The 22753-nt window shown below is 44.9% G+C and overlaps 1 protein-coding gene and 1 pseudogene across 3 annotated transcripts in view; both read left to right on the top strand.

Annotated features, from left to right (window-relative positions):
• Positions 1-14895, top strand: part of MAMLD1 (mastermind like domain containing 1) — a 51241-nt gene extending 36346 nt beyond the window's left edge. For both annotated transcript variants that reach the window (XM_080910804.1, XM_080910805.1), the window contains 3 exons: positions 6480-6723; positions 12281-12365; positions 14348-14895. In XM_080910804.1, the coding sequence (XP_080766930.1) occupies positions 6480-6723; positions 12281-12321 (285 nt within the window). In that variant the 3' untranslated portion in view covers positions 12322-12365; positions 14348-14895. The remainder of the gene's footprint in view (positions 1-6479; positions 6724-12280; positions 12366-14347) is intronic.
• A 6955-nt stretch (positions 14896-21850) lies between these two features.
• Positions 21851-22532, top strand: LOC308414345 (testis-expressed protein 30-like; annotated as a pseudogene). Its single transcript has one exon. The product of its transcript is annotated as a testis-expressed protein 30-like (transcript).
• The last annotated feature ends 221 nt before the right edge of the window (positions 22533-22753 follow it).

Raw genomic sequence — 22753 nt, forward strand, 5'->3', positions numbered from 1 at the left:
GAGCCACTGCCAGGCACATTCCCAACCTCTTGCTGTTAGCATGCAGACGTCAGGCCCATAGCTTTGAGGTGCATGCCCGACCCCACACACACTGTACATGGAGTAGCTCCAGAGAGACAAATGATTGGCAGCAGAAAATACCAAAGTGACTTTTGAAACTCTAATGGCTTTCTGTAAACTTGGGTTGTTCCTTTGACATGGCACTTTCTTTACTACTGCCAGGGCTCCTGGTTTCCTCTCAAGGAAACCTGTTATAGAAGGTTTGCAGTAGATGTGAAAGAGAGTATAAAACATCTGCCCCAACCAAAGACATTCAAAATACCTGGGAAAATTCCTGGGAACCTACTCTTTTCTGTGAGATTGCACCTAGTATTGACTTCCCAGAGACAGCTCCAGAAGCAATCCTAGACTCTGAGGAGTTGGGAGCATACTGCATGTCTAGTTGGGTTTCCATTCCTGCACAAACATCATGACCAAAAAGCAAGCTGGGGAGGAAAGGGTTTATTCAGCTCACACTTCCACATTGCTGTTCATCACCAAAGGAAGTCAGGACTGGAACTCAAGCAGGTCAGGAAGCAGGAGCTGATGCAGAGGCCATGGAGGGATGTCACTTACTGGCTTGCATCCCTTGGCTTGCTCAGCCTGCTTTCTTATAGAACCCAGGTCTACCAGCCCAGGGATGGCACCACCCACAAGCCTGCTTTCTTATAGAACCCAGTTCTACCAGCCCAGGGATGGCTCCACCCACAATGGGCTGGGCCCTCCCCCCTTGATCACTAGTTGAGAAAATGCCTCACAGCTGGATCTCATGGAGGCATTTCCTCAACTGAGGCTCCTTTCTTTGTGATAACTCCAGCTTGTGTCAAGTTGACACAAAACCAGCCAGTACACTGTAGTCTTCATTCAAATAACTAGTCTTTTGCCTAGACTTCCACACATGGTCCTTACACAGGCTTTATGCTCATCCTTATTCATTTTGACATGAGAACATTATGGGTATTTTTTATTGTGCTTGTTGCTTTCTGATTGCAAAAGTAATCTTTTCTTTTGGAACTGGACTTGGAAAATACACAAAAGTATTTTTAAAAACCCACAAACCTCAAGGGATAATAAAATATGTAAGTATGAATATATGGAAACCAAAGAATAACTCCTGCTAGCAAACTGGAATATAGTAGTTTATTTTTCTATATAGAAATATATCTTTTTCTCGTTGGCATATTGCTATCAGCCTACATATATAACTTTTCCCCCTTTATTATGGCGTGGTGTGAAAGGTTGTGGAAGATCTGTGTACACCGAGTAACAAGGAAATGAAAAGTGGAGAACTTGTTTGTACCCATGGTCAAGTGAAGAAACCACCTGCCGTTCCTCATGATCACACTCCCCCAGGACAAGGACATCCCTATTGCACTTATTCCCATCCTGTTCTAGAGAGTTTAACAACTTACTAATGCTGGTAGGTTGGTTGGCTGGTGTTGTTCTTTGATAGGATCTTACTCTGTCACTCAGACTGGCTTCAGACTAATGGCAATCCTCCTTACTCAGCCTCCCAAGTGCTAAGGATCACAAGCATGTACCACCATACTCTGCTAAAAAAAAAAAAAAGTCAAAAGCCACTACTAGCTAAATGTCTCCAGAGGAAAGAAAGCTGAGCTTTCCCAATACTACTGTGTCCTCAGCTTGGCTTCAGGGGGAAGTGAGAGCTAAGTTCCCACCACAATGTTGGGGTGCTTGTGGACAGAATATTAGGTATGCAGAAGAGATGGCGAAAGCAAAGTACCAAGCCCCATGTCTGCCAGTGAATGTAGAGGCCTGCTTATTTCTTCAACGCCGTTCAGCTCATGTGGTTTTTGTTGGCCACCTCTCCATCCCTGTCACCACCTAGTACCAGACTATCTGAGTCTTCCTGTTGTAGAATGTGATGAAAATTTCACCACCTAGACCAAGTTGCTCTGACACCTTTGCCTCTGCTGATTTGCAATTCACCTTCCTTGAGGCTAATTTGCTCTGTCTGGGTGGTTGTTGTTTGAGGGTTTTATTTGGTGGTAGTGTTGCTGTTGTTTCAGGCTCTGCATCTCAGATCACCCTGAGACCCTGGGTCTAAGCAGTCCTCTTGCCTTTCTTTCTCTTCTGTGGTAGCTAGAGTGGTACCTACCTGTTCCATTCTGCTTTATAGCTTCACTAATTATGATGCTATTATCTCCTCTTCTACCCTCCCTTTCCTGGTAGGAATTTATTTTTAAAAACAAAACAGAGACCAGCTGTAGTTTCATCGGTCTTTGAGAGAGAGTGAATTTAGATGTATGCATTAGATTTGCTCTTTCAAACAGGAAGTCTCCAAAGGAAATCCTGCCTCTCCCTTCCTTAGTTGTCTGAACTTGACTGTCAATTGGATGCCCCCCCCCCCTGGAAGCCCAGGGCCTAGAAGCAGTGCTTGCTCTGTCCAACAAGAAGACAGACACTGAGGAACATGAAGTTGTGAGGAGACTTTGCTTCATTTTGAAGCATGATGATTAGAAGCTTAGATTTTTTAACACCTCAGATCCTGGCTCAGCCTCCAGCACTGCTACTTTGCTCACTGCAGGTGTTTGAGCTAGCTGCAATCAGGAGAAAAAGAAATAGCATTCGATTTTGACTCTGGCTGACCCAGGAGACTTCTGTGCAGCTAAGGTGCGTGTTCTCTGCCTTTTATTTAATGGAGAATAGAAACTGCACCACGTAACCTAAAACTGTGATCCAAAGAAAGAAGATTGTTAGGGACATTTTAACTCCCAGAGGTTTCTAGACATAAGATCAATCTACTCTTACACATGAGATCCACTTAGAGGAGAGCATCCCTTCCTTTGCCTTCCTTCGTCTTTCAACTGGGACTTGTAGGGATTTTAAAGTGCCTGTTCCTATCTCTGCACCTGAATGAGTATCAGGCCACTCTCGACTGTGCCGCTGAGATAGAGCAGCACTGCTGTCTGCTACAGTACATTCCGTCTGCCATCTGGAGGCTTCTCTGCCTGGTGGGCACTGAGGCACTGCAAGCATATACTAATGTTGATGGAGGTCCATTTCTTTCTGTTTTTTTTAAGTTATTTATTTTATAAAATGTTATAGCTCACAAAATTTGTTACATAATAATATATGATGAATACACATTTTTTTCTTCCTTCTTAGAAAAAAAAACATTTCTTTCTGTTTTTTCCTTTTTATTTTCTGAGAATTTCATAGATGTATAGAATGTGATTTAATCACACCTATCCCTATTCTGACTGCTAATTCCTCCCCTGACCCCACCAATACTATTCACTTCCAGTATCACATACTTTCATTTTTATAACCCATGAAGTCCACTTGGTATCACCTGCATGTGCGTGCATAGGGGCTTCCATGGATCTTGTGCAGTTACTGTGAATTCATGCGAATGACTGCCCTGTTACGTCTGAAAAACTCTGTTTCACTGTAATCATCTATTACCTTGTTTCTTACAATCTTCCACTCTGGGCTTTGGAGAAAGAAATATGATATAGATGCTCCATTCAAGTCTAAGTACTCACAGTCTCCTATTATCTCCATGTTAACCAGTTGTATGTCTCTGTGTTCATCACCCTCTATTACAAAAAGAAGCTTCTCTAATGAGGGTTAAGAAATACACTAATCTATGGGAGTAAAAATAAATTAGGGAACCATTTAAAGCTATGCCTACCTAGCAGACTAATTAGTGGTAGTTTCTCCCTCAGGATCTACAACAATGCCAGTCATGAGGTTTTAGACCAATTCTTAACAGTACTGGGATAGTTTCATATTATGAAAAGGCCTTAAATCCAATCAGCAAGTAGTTGTTCCACACTGTAACATCTGTGTCACTATTGTACCAGTTGGCATGTCTTGACAGGCCTCTTACTACAGAATCTCACAGTGATCACAGCTGAGTGAAATTACTGATTCCTTTTCTCCCTTAGTAACATACACAGCATCTTTCAGCTTATGAATGCTAGTCAATGGGAGTGATACTTCCAGGACAGTACCAGCTTGATTTCTTTAGGTTCTATAACTCAGGTATATAGTATCTTCAAGAATTGGGTCTGACCATCTACTTCTGAAGAGTAACCAAAAGTAATGTGGATTGCCAGTAATAGCTGGGAGTCTGTAGGACCCCACAATACATATGTGTGTGTACTTTACTAAGTTTGTACAGCAATAAGTTTCCATGTGTTTTATTCAAAGGTCTTTAATGTTCATGGTCCCTCCCCACACTCCCTCTGCTACCTTGCTCTCTCATGCCCCACCCCATTCAAATGTTTTTCATCAATTTTTCTTTGTTTCTATTTTGCATCAACTGTGTTCTATCCACTGAAATCCTCCCCCATGACTCCTTAGTAGTTTCTTAACTTCTATAGAGAAATAGAAGTCCATTCCTTAGTAAGTTCATCATTAAAACTTTTCAAGACACGAAGTTACAGAGGACTCCTAAGAAACCAAAGCAAAACAAAAACAAACCTTCATTCTCTATAAATAAGCCCAATGCCTGGCTGTCACAATCTCATCATGGGGTAGGGCAAGTTTCAGAACCTGAGAAATGTGAGTATGTCAGGACTTTTCAAACTCCAGTGTTTAAAGGAATATTTGCACTCTCACACCTATAATCCCCAAATTATGGAGGTAAAGGCTGGAAGATCAGAATTCAAGGTCATCCTCAGCTACATAGTGGGTTCAGGAAGTTTGAGGACAGTCTGGGGCCCATAAGAACTTGTTTCTGCAAAAACTTCTATAGATTGGTATTCAGTTATCAAGGAACTAAGCAAGTAGGCATGAAGACTTATGAACTTTAGAAAATCACAGTCCTCCTCTGTCTCACCCTGATGAACTTGCTCTGAGGACAAATGGGAATTTGATGAGCTACACAAGTAGAGTGACAACAAGCTAGTAGAGCAATGTCATCAGAATAGGAAAGAATGCTTGGGCTTGAGAGGGAATTGCTGGTCTATTTATTTTAAATGGACATGTATTATTTCTAAAATAGTCCAACTAGTCATTTTCTTGTTGCCATATTTAAATATATAATTGATCTTAAAACTATTGGAACCTCCCCTAACACACCTTGTCTGTACTCTCACTATAATACTTTTCCAATTCAAGGCTTATTTCCCACATCACAATCTATAAACTTAGTACATGGTACATGTGGATTTGGGAGTGAAGCAAACCCATGTCCACATCTTGCTTTAGTACTAAATAGCTGTGTGACTTTGGGCAACTGTTGCTCTCTGGGCCTCCATATCTTCAGCTGAAAAGTAAGGTCTATAATAGTCCCTACCTCATAGATAGATATTTGTAAGGACAGAGTGAGATCAAATGTTTAAAGCCCTCTATTTAGTCCTGAGAGAAAAATAAAGGGTCAATAAATTTACCAGTGTAGGTTTTGTTGTTATTTCAAATAATATATGTATAGACTATACATCTATAACATATCACCCACTGGACATAGTTCTCCTTGATAGGTGGTCACTGAGTGCTTCTTGTAGTAAGTTCTATCCATCCTAATGTTTTTGCTTTGCTTCAAGGAGTGAATATTCCCCTTTCCATTGGGCTGCTGGGTGAACACATTAGACCACTTATAGCTCAAAGGTGAACAGCAAGAGACACTGCTTGATACAGAGAGAAAGAATTACCCCCCATTACGCAAGCTTCTCGCATCCTTTGAGACATGACTATTGGTAGATGTTTGTGTGCTTGTCAGGGAGACAAGGCTCTAATGGTTACCTACTCGAAGTCATAAATCTTTTGCCAATGTGGGCATCGGGATAAGGTTGTCTTAATTGCTGTGTCTGAAGGAATTGGATCACACATTTTACACATTCAGAAACAGTGAAATCACTGACTTGTTAAAAAGGATGGCAAGGAATCTTGTGCCCACACTAGCCCCAAAACCTTAATACCCTATCGGGGTCTGATGCAGAGAGGTGTGCAACTCAGGACGTGGCTGAGAGGAGGCAGATGATTAACTGCACAGTAATGTCTACAAGCCATGGTTAAATTGTGTGTTCTGTGATGAGGGCTGGGTAGGGGTGAGAGGGATCTGAAGGTGCCAAAGTCATTGTCAATGACTAGGCTTAATTCCTGCTTCCAACAAGTCAATACTGCTTAAGGCAGGGCATCACTCATATGACTTCCTTTAATGAGCATTAAGTATTCTCCCAAATCAACCAAAATGCATTTTTAAAAATCACTGGTACTCTAGGGAGAAAAAGATGTCACACAGTATGTTTTCTGTGGAGAGACACCATACCTTTCAACTGATCTTCAAAGGAGTCTGTGACCCATAGCAAGCTAAAGAGCCCAAAGATATTTGGTTTTGCTTTCCCCAGGCCAGTTTATGTATATAACCACAACACTTAAAGAATCCAAGTTGGTCAGGGTAGTGACAAGATCAGTCAGAAGCCTTGTGTCACCAAACAGCTGATGGATTGTTCAATCGGTTGTTGTAGACTCATGTAAACAAAGCCTGCAAGCTTGGGGAAGCCAGGCCTCCCCATGTCAGCCTCGGGCGACAGCCCCCATCCCGCCAGGCCCTGGGGAGTGAGTCCTTCCTGCCCAGCAGCTCCTTTGCTCATGAGCTGGCCAGAGTCACCTCCTCGCACAGCACCTCAGAGGCAGCCCCCTGGGGCGGCTGGGATCCGAAGGCCTGGAGGCAGGTGCCTGCTCCACTACTGCCTAGCTGCGATGCTGCAGGTAAGTCACTTCCCCCTGTGCCTCGCTTTCCTCATCTGTCAACTGGGGCACAACCCCCTGCTCAGCCTGCCTGCCTGCCTCACAGGGATTGGGAGGAACTCAGGAGGTGACAGCTCTGAAAAGTAGGCCCATTGCAACCCACAGGGCTCTTTACAACTATGAAGGATTTCTACTACCTTCAAGATTACCTTTTTTTCTTAGCATTCTTTGGCAAAGTGAGGAACTCAAGCAAACTGAGTAGTCCAAGAACCTTGGCCTTACCTCTCTCCCATTGGCACCCACTGCCTAGCACCTCATTTGCTTCTGTGCCTACCTGCCTGCCTGACCCTATGTCTGGGATGGCAAGTTACACCACTAAATCTCATACCCAGTGCCCGTCTGTCTGATACCCAGTGAGAATTCAGAACATTCAGGAACTCTATCTCCTGACAGTGTTCTGCTACGGGCTCCACATCCCATTTCATTCTTTGGCCTCACTTAGGACTCATACTCCAGAAGGGAGCCTCCGGATCACCCCCACTAAAGAACAGCAGTCTAGGGGAATATGATTCAGCATCTGTGCCAAGCCTACCAAAGATATCTATGAGTCCCATTACTGGCCACGAGAGCAAGGTGATGGATACCAGCCTTGGCAGATTTCATTTGAACCATAGAGTTATTGATCTGAGGCATGAAATATCAATGCTCACAGGATGTCTGCCCTGTCTGTATAGAAGCCTGTAGAAGATGGTCATTGAGCTGAAGGGACCTCTGGCGACTCTGACCTTTAATGGAAATTCTGCTTTAGTACACACAGCTTTGTTCTCTTTATCCTGTGTGCCCTGGTCTGGAAGAACAAGCCGTGCTTTCCAGTCAAGGGCTATTGATTTCTCTCTCCCTAGAAGCCACAGCACTCCTTAGCTTCCCCCCTTTCTGCTGAAACTATCACCATCTCGCCCAGTTCAAAGCTCCCAGGGAAATTGAATTATCAAAACCCTGAAGACTCCATCCTCTCTGAATATTATGTTTTCACCCAGCCCTGCCCAGCTCTTCCTTGGCCTCAGAAGTCATGTGAGAAGATTGTTGCTAGCTTGTCTGGAGAAGTCCTACTCCCAACACCCCAAAATCTGTGCTTAGTCCAGTGCCTTTCATGCTGGAATGAAGGCTCAGGGAGATCTCTCCACTCTGAGATTTAGGTCTGAGTTCCCTTCAGTCCCTGCAGTCCCCTTTCAGTCACTGCAGCCAGTGGGTCAAAGTGAGCCAGAGGTTGCAAGTACTGCAGAGACAGAAAAAAACACGTCTTCTCTGCCTAGATATCATCCCTAGCATTTAAAGCAAATGCTGCAGGAATTGGCCAGCCCTGAAACCATCAAAACTAGGTAAGAGGAGCTTATACAGGCCTTGGCCAAGAGCATAGATAGTCCTAAGGTACAGATGAGCTACAAAAAACTCTGTCGTGTACTTGTGGTGACATTTCTTTTATGAAGACCTGGTGATGTGCTCTAAGGGTAGCTCAGCACATTAAGTGAAGCTTACAGCCATTTATGCAGAGGGGCAAAGAATGACCTCAACAGGCCAACACCACCCTGGGTCTTGCCTAATAAAGAAATGGTACGGCACATGTGGTTATAGTATGGCCCGAAGGCTCTACTTATGCCTGTCCAATGAGTGTCCCTTCACTTTGCCATAGTACCTTTAGAAGACCCCCTACCTACAACGACTAATTTGTGTCTTGTCTATTTCCCTGCCTAGTGTAAGTTCCACAGGGATAGAAACATTCAGTAACAACCACAGGCAGTCTGGCCATGAGCACAGCAGCCATAAATATTTACCAACTGAACTGCTGAAGGGACTGGTCATGTTATTCTGTAACCCTTATCTTCCCAAATAGTGTTCAGGCAGATCAAAATGGGGGCCCTCAGAGTGATGAGCTTCCCAAGTCCATGAAAGAAAATGCTTTTCCTTGTGGAGTAATAGACAAACTATGCCAAAGCTCATTTACCTTGGAACAAATAGCTGAGTGCCTTCTGTAGCCTAGTGGGCTAGCTTCCATAGGGGACTGACTCTCCACGGGCAGTACCTGCTGTAAGAGCCTGTGGGTGGGAGGTACCTTGTAGAGAAAACAAGCTCCTCTCTTTCTCCTTTCTCTTCCTTTCCCCTTCTTCCTCTTTTTCCTCATCTCTCTCCATAACCTCCTTCTTTTCCTTTCCTCTCCTGCCCCCCATATTTCCCATGTCCTGTTCTTTCTTCCCAATTCATCAGGGTCTATTTCCTTCCCCCAACTCGCTTCATTCCTCTCCTCTTTCAGCTCTTTCTTTCTTCCCTATCATCCTTTTTGCCCTCCTTCAATACTCTTTTTCCAGGAGATCACAGGATAGGTAACGGTTGTTCAAATCAGGCTAAAACCCAGGGACCTTTAATGGGGCATACATTTCATTCCTGCTGCCTTCCATGACCCTACACTCACACTGGAAAGTAAGTCCTTTGATGTAACTGTTGAGCTGGTAACACGTGATTTTTTTCCTCTTCGAGGATGAGAAAAAGGACAAAGGCTGCGTCACAGAAGGCCACAGGAGACACCAAGATGCTGGCTGGATCTGATGTAGCACAAGCTCACTTCTGCCCTGAGATCTGTGCTGCTAATATGGCAGCATTGGGGAAGCCCGACCTTTTGTCTCCCTCCTGCTTGGCACATAAGCTAAGGCACTAGCATCCTAAAAGCCCCAGAAACAAGTGGTACTCTACAGATTCTTGACTATCAGCATGAGGCTTTCAGAAAGGCAGGACCTGTTGATGAATGTGGCTAAATGGGGCCAGGAAAAGGTGTTAGAGAGGAAGAGCTGAGACTTTCTGCTGGCCCTAGCCCTAGGCTTCCTAGCTTAGCCACAGAGGGAGAAACATCTTGAGCTCCCACAAGGCTTGCTGGTCAGTGTCCCATACAATTGCAGTTCTGGAAATTTGACTCTTGTAATGACCCCTCCATATGTGCTTAGAAAAAAGCCACCAGACCTGGGCTATCCCTCATAAGAGGGACTGTCACTAAGCAGCAATTCTCAGCCACTGTTTCCTCCTGGTCACTGAAACCATTTGTCATTTCCTGTTTTCTCCATTTTCCTATGGCTCTAATTGTCAGTGTCAAAAGGCAACAACTGTTTTCTTGGGGCTTATCTTTGTAGCACATTGATTCAGAACAAAGGATGGGAGCCTTGTCTGCAAAACAAAGGAAGCAGCCTCCTCTGGAGGCCTGGAGAGAATGCCTGGCGCCCTCTGCCAGGGACAGCAGGACCCTGGTGGGAGCAATGTACTTCAGGGCAAAGAGCCAGATCTTGGAGGACACTCAGACACAGGGGTCTTATAGAGCTGTCTGTCAGCACCCAGAAAAGCATGAGAGCCCTGTTAGGCCCTAGCCAAACTTCCCCTAGATACTCTTCGAGGCTCTAGAATGTATGCTTCCCTGGACAGAGACTTCTCTGCACCCTATTTATCCTTGTGAACCCGGCCCAGGTCTACAGTGCTCTCTTATCTGATAGGCCAGGTGGACTAGGATCCGATTCTTTGTCTGCTGCCTCAAATCAGCCTTTCTTTTTGTCGTCCATGCTGCTGCACACATTCTCCCTGTCCATCTTCTCCTTTGTATTTTTCTGCCCTGATTTCTGTTGGGTCACACTCTTAACCTCCATCGGCCCCTTCCTTTAGCCCCAGACAACACTGATACATGAAAACTAATGAAGTAGACAGGGATGGTATCCAGATGGGCATCAGTGGACTTAGAGGCGGGAGTGAGTGGAACACCGGGTCTCTTGGGACTCTTGTTCATGTCAAGAGGCATTATACTTGCTAGCCAGATTGCTGTGGGCTGTCACCTAATCTCTTTTGAACCTCACATGTTGCATCAGTAATCTGGGGACCTGGTATCCCTAGGAGGAAAAACAGAACTGAAAGGGCCATCTTTAGAAATGGTCAACCACCCAGAAAATCTCCAGCCAGATTCAGATAGACTGGCCTGGGATTGTCACGTGACCCCTGCCTCAGAGTTATAGCCTCATGACAGGAAACAGTGGGTGTGAAGTGCTCAGGACAGTAATACAGATCCACCCCACCCAACTCCCTCTAGACCCAGTGCTTTAGTAGGAAGGGAGTAGCTATGCTGGTCAGCTGAAATGGGGTCTCCTCCCTGCAGCACATCCCCAAAGCCCCAGTCCTGGAGGAGGCAAGAGCTCCACAGGAAGCTGCCTTAGGGCACAGTAGAAAAGCAAAGCCCAGTCTGAGGAAACCACTTATACTCCTCTGTGCCATGTGTTTGTCTTCTCTGCCTTGGCAGGGACTAAGGCCAGGAGCTGTTGCCAGACTTGTGAGCTGGGCACACTCCCAAACACTGGCCTTCTGCCCCACCTACTGCCACACCAGCCCTTCTCAGTGCAAAGAATGGGTTCTGGGAACATTTTGGTGGAGAAACTGGCCCTACACAGGCATCCCATATCCTAAGATCCGATCTGGAATCTGGGGTCACCAGGCCAGCAGGTGACCTAAGTAGGTGGTGCTTCCTGGCAGCTGCTTTTGATGGTTGGCATTTTTGTAACAGACTATTTGAAAAGGAAAGACAGATGAAGGTGGTAGCAGGTGGTAAGAGAGGGTGAATCCTGACATGTCACAGTCAGGCCCTGCTAACATGAGGGGCTCAGAGCAAGCTGTGGCCACTATATCCCACCTTCAGGCTTCATTGGTAGCCTGGTTATATTTTTGCCTGTAATCCCATGGTTTGGAATCCTCTGATTTCAAACTGAGTATGGTCCTTGAAACCCTGAAGTAGGGCCTCTACTTCCTAAACACCGAGATGAAGGCAGGAAGTTCTTCCCATTCTTTACCCCGAATCAGGTCAGCAGGACGGGACATGGCCAGCGAGTGTATGGCAACTCCTGGTATGGAATGGTGTGTCCATCTGACCAAGATTCAGCACTTACTCCATGACAGTCCTGTAGAAACTGAGCCAAATAGCCCAGAATGTGCTCTACTCCAGCCCTAGGACTCCAACTCTCCAGCCATCCCTTTATTGGGTAATTTAAATGATTTATCCCTATCCCCCATTGCTTACCATCTTCTAGATAAGCTACTTTACCGGAAGCTCCCAGAATGATATGCCCATAAACCTGTTAGTACTATGCGGATGGTTTGGCCAAATTAGAGTAGTTTAAGACTGTCACCTCCCTCCTTCTACATACTTTGCTTCTAATAATGCTGCCTAATGTTACATTTGCTCTTTTGGCCACCATATCTCCCTGCTGATCCATCCTGAGCAGATAGACATTCGGAATGTCTGTTTGTCTGTATCCTCTTGCTATTACACTCTCCTGCCCCATCCTATGCTGTTGCAGTTGGTTTCCTTAACCCAGATGCAGACTCTTTTGTGTCTCCTTTCGGGGCCTTCCTGGGATGGTGGGGCATGCATGCCAGTGTGTGTTGATGTGGCCACTCATGCTTTTGCTGCACCAAAATCAAGTCCTGGGTCCCTAAACAGCATTCCAAGGCTGGTGTTTCTTGGTATCTGTAATCTAATATGGCCTTTCCATCTTCTGTTTAGCAAGAGAAGCAGAGATCAGGTCCTATGGTAATGACCCCTAAACAGCAGAATGCGTGTATCGCCCAGCAGATGACTCAATTTCAAGGTAAGCAGAAAAGATCATTGTTCCCAACAGAGCCAGTGAAGTGGAGCATCGGTACATTTCTGGCTACAGTTTCTGTATGTGGTCTTAGAGGGTCAGGGTGAGGTCTGAAAGTCACATGAGTGGTACACAAGATAGGGATTTGAGAGTAATTCACCTGCCTCTAAGAGCATACATAATTCATCCCAATGGTAGGCCTGCCCATATGGTTCCAGTATCACTTTAATTGAACAGATTGATTAAACTGAGTCCAATCCCTTAAAGTCCCTGTTCTGTTGTTGCTATTGCTCATTGTTATCTGGAGATCCAGCTGTCATTGTACCTCAGCCTCTCAATGTTATAAAAAAGTATATCACATCACTCCACCTTCACTGAGAAACAAATCCCTTTGGACCTTGCCCTGCCCCTCCCCTCTAACATACATGTTCCAATATGTTTCTAATGGGCTTCATGGCCATTATTATCTCGAAAGGCATAGAAAATGAAAAGGAAGTTGGAGATATTGTGCAGTAGATACCAGTTATGGGGAGCAGAGTCACTCCCAGAGCCTCCACAGATAACTAAGGATTCTTATCCTAAATCACAGCTATCAATGACTTTGATATTCCTTGGCAGTAGTCAGAAAAACCCAGCTCCTGTTTCATGAAGCTCACAAACTCACCAAGGTTTAACAGACCTCCAAACCAGTGCAATGATATGTAAGCCATGGGTTCTAGAGAAGCTGTGTTCAGCACTCCCCGGCTGGCCCACAAACTGGGCCACACCTTCATTTCAGTGCTTCCACATTGTTGTTCCTCAATTCTTGAGCAAAATACTGTGCAGTATTTAATCTCCATAGCGCCAGATCTGTGCCCCACCCCACCCCCACCACCTGAGGCATGTGTGAGTCAGCAGAAACAGAATTCAAGGAACTAGTCTTCAGAGCTGAAACTACAACCTTGGTGAAACCCTTGCTCCATGCTACAGAAAAATCTTATGCATGGCTACAAAGGGAGAAAATCTATTCAAGCACAGGTTATAGAGGACACCAGGACAGACACTCCCTCACTGACCTTGAGCAAACTCTACCACCAACACCAGCCTCAGTTCCCACTCCGCAGGAGTCTCAGTAAATATGGGTCACTGTGGGCTGCCACGATAATGAAGAGAAATGTATCTCCACCCTAAAGCACTGAGGCTCTTGCCTTTTATCTGCTCCTGTTTCTCCACCACACACAGCCCAGGTCATGGGAGTTTTCCCTCTTTAGAAAGAACCTCCACTGCACTTCAGATCAGAACTATGTGAGCCTCTAGCCTGAATGCTTACTGTCCGCACCCCTGTATATTCCATTTGTCAGAGGGAAAAACTAACACAAGCCCTGCCCTCTGTTGTCTAAGAGGCGGAGTTTTCTTCCCCAGCGCTTCCATCACCTCTGCCTGCCTTCTAAAAAATAGGAACTGTCTGTTCAGGGGTGGATAGTGTCAGGATATTAGAGTAAATGTAGTTATAACAGCTGCCCTCACAGTGCCTCTAATATAAACGAAGAGGCAGTCAATTCTGTTGGCATTTCAAGTCCAGCGTTATTTGCTCTCTGTAGAGCAGTGGTTCTCAACCTGTGGGTCATGATCCTTTTGAGGGGTTGACCTTTCACAGGGGTTGCATACCAGCTTTCTTGCACATCAGATGTTCACATTATGACTCTTAACAGTAGCAAAATTCCAGTTATAAAGTAACAATGAAAAGAATGTTATGGTTGAGGCTCACCATATGAAGAACTGAATCGAAGGGCAGTAGCATTAGTAAGGGTGAGAACCGCTGTTGTAGAAGCTGCTATGACACCTTCATTCCAGGCCACAGGCAAAGGGATAAGGTAAGTTGGGAGGGACTGGGAGAGATAGTTAAGGGAATGAATGAAGACAACACTGGGCCTGTAGCTCCTGTCCAGTGACCATGACCCAAATTGAGGCCACCTTTGGAACTAATCCTTATGTCTCCTTTCATGCAGCTGTACAAAAACAAGTCATCTTCAAGTGTAGACCCCCATCTAACCAGCAAAAGATGCCACCCGAAACTGAGCTCCTTCAGGACAATCTAATTCCAAGAATATTGCCACCTACAAGTCACATGGGTACTTTGTCATCAACTCTGAAGAAGCAGCAAGCGAACACTGGCTTGGGTCAGGGTCCCCTCAATAGCCTTGGCTCTGTCTGTCCCAAAGCCAAGGCCATACCCTTAGAAGTGCCCCTGCCCAAGCTCTGTATTAGCCCTCTGGGCAGCCAACCCTTGACTCCCTACCAACTCCGCCTCCCCAGTGTGCCAATGATGTCTTCAGTGTTCAGTAATGCCGTCTGGACAGTGGTAGCTGCAGCTGTAGCCACGCCAGGTTCAAAGGAACCACTCCTGAGCCAAGTAGATAATAGCATCCTGCCGCATTTTGATAGTAGTTCCATCATCTTTGCCAAGGCACCCACAAGTATACCCCCAACAGCCCTTGCATTTCCATCTCAGAAGGTCGTGGTCCAGGCCAATCAAATGGCCCCAGGAGCCAGGCCTGACCAGAAGGTGTGCGCTGCTCTGGACAGCCCCAGATTCAGCCTATTGGGCAATCAGAGCCTTGTGCAGAGCCCAGCACAGGGACCTGTGCCTGTATTGAGCACCAAGTCCCTCCAACAGAGCATGTCCAGCTGCTCTCCCATGAGTCCTATTCAGGGACTAGAGCCTCCAAGCTATGCAGCTGCTACTGCTTTCACTAGCCAGTCCCTAGGTACATTGATTAGAATGGGCACATCCCCTGAGCCACAGGACAATGTCTTGCCTCAGGCCCAGTCCCCAATAGATGGTCTGATTTCACCATCATCTGCAGGCAGTGAGGTGGATTTCATGGAAGAGCTTTTGGGAGGCTCCAGTGTGGCCCCAGTTGAAGACTGGGTATGCAACTTGAGGCTGATAGATGACATTTTGGAACAGCATGCTGCTGCTCAAAATGCTACAGCCCAAAATGCTGACCAAGTCACCCAGGGTGCTGAGGAGCTATAAATCAAAGTAGGGTGCTCCAGAGAAGCCCCATGCTGTCACTCAAAGGAGTGGCCTGAATCTGCAGCCAGCTTAAAACTGGCCCCAGACACCCACACTAGGGTCCTAGTCTAAATCCTATCAGTCCTACCCGTCCCTCTATCTACCTGATAAATAAAAAGCTGGTGATTTTTCAAGCTACTTGTACATATTTGAAAATTTTGTAAATGGTTTTCCTAATCATAAATGACAGAAGTATTTATACTTGGTTTTGTGGCTTTGTAAATAAAGTGGCGGCTTTGGTTTCAATAGAGTTGTGTTTATTACACATTGTTCCAAATATGCAGACTGTGTTGTTCGCTCCAGTGATAACCTTGTTAAACCAGGTGGCTGAGTCACTGAGGTTTTCATGCCATGAGAAACGTGGATGTGACCAAGGAGTGTTGTGCAAACTGACAAATGCCAAATAGAAAGCCACTTGGTCATTAATTCCCACTCCATTACAAACTGTACTACCCAGTGTGACTCTTAATCTTTCGCAAGCCTTTAAGTCTCAGCTAGTTCTTTCCTAATGAACATTTACAGCAAAAGTCATGGTATGGTTAAGTGTCCCACAGAGACACTAATGGGAGGCCAAAAGCATCCTTTAGGTTTGGTTAAGAGAGGTGCAGAAATAGCCTGTGAGCTGAGCACTGTGTGAGCTGGCCACCTTGAGGAACTAGAGCGTTCCCTTCCCTTTGTCACCTATGGTGACCTTCAGCCGCAGAGAAAGCCCCAGCTTTAGAGCTTTGGTGCACCATCGCAGAGTGATGCTTTAAAGTCTGCTTTAAACCATTTGACACTCATTTTGATGTGATTCTCTGTGGCTTGGGGGGAAAGTCTGTAAACATTAATGGTTGATTTGGGGTTTGTCTTTAATGGTTTCTATTTGCAGTTCTTGTCATGTATATTTAAGTGTCTGTTAGAGAAACTCCACAGCCACTGTCCTGTAAACTTTGCTCAGTGTCCAGATTTTGTGTAATCACAGTTTAATTGACACCCTGTATTCTGATTCGACATTTGAGATCTGGCATTTGTTTTGAGCCAGTGTGTTTTTGTTGTTGTTTCTTCTTCTTTTGTTCCTTTTTCTTTTTTTCTTTGTTCTGTAATAAACAGCCAAGAGAAAAGCGTCTCTGTGTTTTCATTTTCTTCTGGAAGCACATAGTCCCTACAAACCCAAGTCGGTTCTGACTTTGGTGCCCTCAGAGGCTGATTCTATCCTATGCATTGCAAAAATGGCTGCAGCAGAGATGGTTCATATGCTTGTGTGCTCACCTGTGACCAGTTTCACAGCATGGACTGTGGAGGTTAAATTAGGGTCCAGAAGAAAGTCAGTTTGACCCCAGCCCTTCATTTTATAGAGGCAGAAACAGAAAACAAGAGTAGGGAAACACACTCCGAAATCAAGGGGCTCCTCAATACTATCCTTTGTAGGAGCACATATTTTCTGTCCCTGGCCAGACCATGTGGCAGCACTACAATATGAGTGAACTGTGGCTCCAAAAAGATCTGAGCACCTTGCTCCATCCACTTGAGATGAGGAGGTAGGGGAGGTACTGCAGACAACAAACCAGAGAGAGCCACGTCTTACAGAAAGGGTACCTATACATAGAGATTGGGTAGGTACTGACCCTAAGATAATGATGTGTCTCACCCCACTGTTCAAGGAGTGGATCTGCACTTTATAGACAGTCTTAAATCTTCAGTGGTATATTTGAGATGTGCACACTTGCGTTGTATCCAAAGGTCTAAAGTAATTTCCCCTGGTTTGGTCTAGCCTATTCTACACCAAACTCTCTGTTTATCTGGAAACGTGGAGTCACAAGAGTTCATCAAAAGTGCAAGGAAAAGTTAGCATTTTTCCCCCTTTGGGTCCAAAACACTAATGGAAGAGGCAAGCCTGAGATCTGCCTCACTAACTCTGGAGCAGGAGCTTTGTCCCTGGGATCCCAGAATCAATCCTTTTAAAACCCGCTATGGACAACAGTGTGAGATATGCTTCTCCTTTTCTTCTCTCACTCCTGGACCAGCATCTACAATCAGAGGTGTTGCCCAGGGTGATCAGTTTTAGTTTAGACAGCTGCAAAAGCAACAGAGACTCCTGTGTGACTTACCCTTGGCCCCTCTCAATTGTGGCAAGTACCTTCCAAAAAACTTCACCTCATTTTTGCCTCCTCTAACAGGGACCCTAATAAGACCTTTGCCTCTCCCACAGGTTAACTAGACCTAGTCAGTAGGTAGCAGGAGTAAATGGAACCATATCTTCCTAAAGGTGGTAAGGAGCCAATAAGAACATGAATCACAGTGCATGAGCACAGGAGCATAGGCATACACACACACACACACACACACACACACAGAGAGAGAGAGAGAGAGAGAGAGAGAGAGACAGAGAGAGAGACAGAGAGACAGAGAGAGAGAGAGAGAGAGAGAGAGAGAGAGAGAGAGAGACAGAGAGAGAGACAGAGAGAGAGAGAGAGAGAGAGAGAGAGAGAGAGAGAGAGAACCCAGCTGAGTGAACATCTAGAACCCAATCTTTTCTTTCAACTTATTTACTTTACATGCCCCTCCCAGTCACCTCCCACAGTCTTTCCCCCATTCCCCCTTCCCTCCAATCCTCCCTATTAAACTAAGTCTGCATGGCTAGACTTCTCTTACTGAGGCCAGACAAGGCAGTTCAGCTAGAAGAACTGATCCAACACACAGGCAACAGCTTTGGGATAGCCCCTGCTCCAGTTGTTCTGGGAGGCCTAGGTCCAGCCCTTGTATGTTCTTTGGTTGGTGGTTCAGACTCTGAGAGCCCCAAGGGTCCAGGTTAGTTGACTCTGTTGGTCTTCCTGTGGAGTCCCTGTCCCCTTCAGGGCTGCAATCCTTCCTTCTATTTTGCATAAGAGTCCCCAAACTCCATCCACTATTTGGCTGCGGGTGTCTGTATCTGTCTGAGTCAGTTGCTGGGTGGAGCCTCTCAGAGGACAACATGCTCCTGTCTGCAAGCATAGCAGAGTATCATTAATACTGTCAGGGACTGGTGCTTGCCAATGAAATGGGTCTCAGGTTTGACCTGTTATTGGTTGGTCATTTTCTCAGTCTCTGATCCACTACTCCCTGTCCCTGCATTTCTTGTGGACAGGATGAATTTGGGGTTGAAAGTTTTGTAGGTGAGTTGATATTCCACTGGGGTTCCTGCCTGGCTACAGGAGGTGGGTTCTTTAGTGAAACTCAGTCTTTTTAAATACTCTCAGAAGATGCTCATACCCAAAACTCAGTGAGTAAAAGCAACAGTCTCCAGGGATAAAGTAGCCTTCTCAGTCAGTGGATGGGTAGAGGGTTTTGCTGACCTCTGCTCACACTGGCCTCTGTTACTGACTCTTGAGCATTCCTTTTAGGTTCAGGTAAGAGATGTGTTCTTCAGTCAGTCAGTATACCCACTCCCTAGTAGAATAGTTCTGCCTGAGATCCTCCATTGTTGTAGGTATACATGATTTAAAGTCCAGGGGTTACCCTTTGTGATTTGTAGGACAATTTTTTCCTTTAAAAGTTTTTTGAAAATGTCTTGTGTGTACTGTATTTACATCATATCCACCCTTTTTTGCCCTCCCCTAACTCCTCACATTTCCCCTCCCATCCTCTCAAATTCATAATCTCTCTTTAATGAGTATTGTTACACATAAACATGTACAACCTATTAAGCTCATTTGATTTTGTCCAAATGTGTGTGTGTGTGTGTGTGTGTGTGTGTTGAAAGAAGGTCAGATGGATTGTCATAGAAATAGTTTCTTTATTTAAGAAGAAAAGATGAAACTCCCAAGAATGGAAGAAGGTTAAGGAGCTGAGACAGGATCTGGGGTTCAAAAGCTCTGGTTGCCAGGTGTCTAGGCCTTCAGAACTCATCTCTATGGCATCTACCTTTCCCACAATTGTACATCTTGTTGCTTTCTTATGCCTTCTGTGCCTTGCACATAGCCCCATGGTCAGAAGTGGTTCCAGTATACCTATCATTGAGTTCTTTCATTTATTAGTCTTGATACCTAAATCTCTTGTCTCACTGTCCTGCCTCACCACCCACACACCAAACAGGCCCCAGATATCAGTCAGACAAGTCATAGTAAGAGCTCTAAGACACACTTGCCTATCCCTCTCTCCCAGAGGTCCAAGAGGAAGTAAAATTTGTGTGCCAGGAAACTCATTGTCATTTTGCTGGTTTTTATGAGACAGGAGTTCAGTAATAATTGCATCTGGTTATCATACTACTGTGAAATAGTCCTCAGAACCTGCTGGTCTGAGAGTAGATTAAATGCCCTGTAAAAGTATCCCACCTGTCCCAAGATGCCACCTTAGCCAACCCAAGAGCCTCACAGGTCACCACTATCCATCTGTCAGCTCTTCCAGACCACTGAGATCCAAAGTTAAAGTGGAGCTTGATCCACTATGTCAGTTCAATGTCACATTCCTAGAGGACCCAACTTCCCAAGTCACTTACCCTGGCAAACTAGACTGTGCCATGGTAGGCCAAGAAATGGAGCAGCTCCTTGATCACTTCCCTGTTACCTGACCATCCTGGTCTCACCCCACTACTGTATTAGGGACTCTTGCCTCTGTGTGAAAGTCGTCACAGGTTGCTCCTTTACAGACACATGCATTCCCACAGTGCTGCTGTTTTGGCTCCCCCTCACCTAGCCCACCAGCCTCTCTGTAGGCTTCTGTCCCAGGGCACCTGGAGAGCACTACTCTTGCTCTTTACTTCCCTTTCCAAGGAGCGCTTTCACTCACCTTCTTCCTCCTAACCCAGAACCTCCTGCTCAGTTCCTCCTCCCAAGTCCTCTGTCAAAATAGCTTCCTTGTAACCATAAAGCCAAAGCAAGCTGCTTACTCCTCAGTAGCTTTTGGGAGTGCCCCTTCAGTAAAGCTGTGATGTTCCTTGGTTCCTTGGCAGGACAATGAACCACACCTTCTCTAAGGTGCCCAGAGGAAATTTCATCCTTTCTACTGCTTATTCATAATCTAGCAGGGTACCTTCATGCTCTCCCTACCTTCTGAAAGCACAGCCAGCATCACAGCACCTCAGCAGCTGCTCAGGATCTGAGTATCTCAGCTGAGAAGAGTGTAGTGCATCTATTCACTTCCCTGATTAAGTGGGCCCCCATTGGTCACCAAAAGGAATGAGGTAGGTGAGTCAGTATTTTCATTGCTGTGGTGAAGCACCTGACAAAAGCAACTTCAGAAAAGGTTTGTTCTGGCTCCCAGTTTAAAAGGAAGAAGTGGTGATGGCAACCTGAGATAGTGGACTACATTTCAAATACATGGTGTACATGTATGAAAATGTCATAATGAAACACATTAGTATGTATAACTAACATGCTAACAAAACCATTAAATATTTAATATTTTGAGAGTGTCCTACAGGAGTTCTGTAGTTTCAGTGTGTCTACGCCTTCTTGTACCCCTTCAACTCCTCCTATGTCCCTCTTACTTGCTCTCAAATTCTTGACCTTTTCATCTCTAATTTTGTATACATACACAGGAAGGCATGCACACAGCCTCTCCAGAATCCATTTAGTGTTACTCATATGTATATATGTTTAAGACTGAACAATTGGGACTTGATAACCTATCAGGACAGGCCTTGTCCTTGGAGAAACTGATTCCCCCTTACTCAGCATACAGACTGACTCTAGTGCTTCACCTAAGAGTGTTTTTCTTCCCATCCCCCTGGAATAGCAATTGGTGTAGTTATTATGTAGGTCTGTTTTCATCAAGTATGTTCTTGGGATTTTAGGGATGTAGCAGCCCTGTCATGTTTAGAAGCACCATCTAGCATCAAGCATCTTGATTCCCTGGCTCTTACATTCTTTCTGCCTGCTCTTCATGTTGTCCTCCGAGTCTAAGGTTTGAGGTTGCATTGTAGTGTACCAATTGAGAAGAATAATTACTCCATGCTCACTTTCTATGCATTTTGGCCAACTGTGGGTCTCTGTTACAAAAAGAGGGTTTTTAAACATGAGATATGAGAACTGTACACATCTGTATTAAGAATTCAATTGGTTGAAAATTTTACTTGTTTAGGACAGTAATAGTAGTGGATTCTGCTCTAGAGTTCATGATCTCTCCAGTCACAAGTTAGGCTAGTCTTACAGTACCAGGAATGAATCCCCACACATACATTGAGTGCTTCTTCTTCTCCTTCTCCTCTTCCTCCTCCTCCATCTTCTTCTTGCCTCATTGGGCACTGCACATTTGTAGAGCACAGACATACATGCAGAAAAGATACCTAACCACACAAAGTAAAAATAAATAATTTTTTAAAGCAAAAAAGGGCTGATGGGCAGCGAGGCGGTCGCTTCAAGGATGTTAGTTCGCTCCCTGAAGAGAATGAGGGCGGTTGGGTGCTGGCAGCCATTCGTGCGTCTGCTGGGAGATTCAGATATAAAGCACCCATGTTTATTATTCCACAGTGAAAATGAGTCATACAGAGGTTAAATTAAAAATACCCTTTGAAAATAAATAACTGGATGCCATCTGTTTGATACCTAACCAGAACATAGCATATGGAATAATTCTTACACATGGAGCATCAGGAGATATGAATCTTCCTCATTTGATGTTACTGGCATCCCATCTTGCATCTCATGGGGTTTTTTGCCAGAGATTTACTTGCAAAGAATTGTACATAGAATTAAGTCATATAAAGCAGTTATGAATTACCTGAAGACCTTAGGAGAATACAAACTTGCTGATTCCCCCCCCCCCACCCTCTTGGAGGTCTTTCGATGGGCTCAGGAGCAGCTGCTTTTGTAATGTGTCATACTGAGCCAGATGATACTGATGATTTTGGTTGAGGTCTCATTTGCATTTCGTATCCACTGCACCAGCCACAGCAGCAGCATAAACTCAGAGATAAAGATCTCTTTCGTACAAAGGATCCTGTATTGTTAGTGTCAGGCTCAGCAGATGAAATGTGTGAAAAGAACTTGTTGGAGAAAGTAGCACAGAAAGTACAAGCCCCCAGTAAAACTCACTGGATTGAGAAGGCAAATCATTACGTGGCAGTGAAAGGATGGTCAACAAATGATGTATTCAAAGAAATAAACACACAGATCTTGTTCTGGACCCAAGAAATCACTGAAATGGACAAGAAGTAATTGTCACTAAAAACTATGTTTTGAATAAAAGTATGGTTGGTTAATTTTACAAAGTAAAATATACCTCTCAACATTGTGAGATGTATTTCAGACTAATGATCTTTAATGTTGCCTTATTTTTGAAACATTGTATCATGAAAATATCCTTTACAAGATATCTTTTGAAAGCACTGTTATAGTTATATGAAGATAATGTACAAATATGGAAGGTTGTCTATAAT

Source organism: Micromys minutus, assembly GCF_963924665.1.
Source record: "Micromys minutus genome assembly, chromosome: X".
NCBI lineage: Eukaryota > Metazoa > Chordata > Mammalia > Rodentia > Muridae > Micromys > Micromys minutus.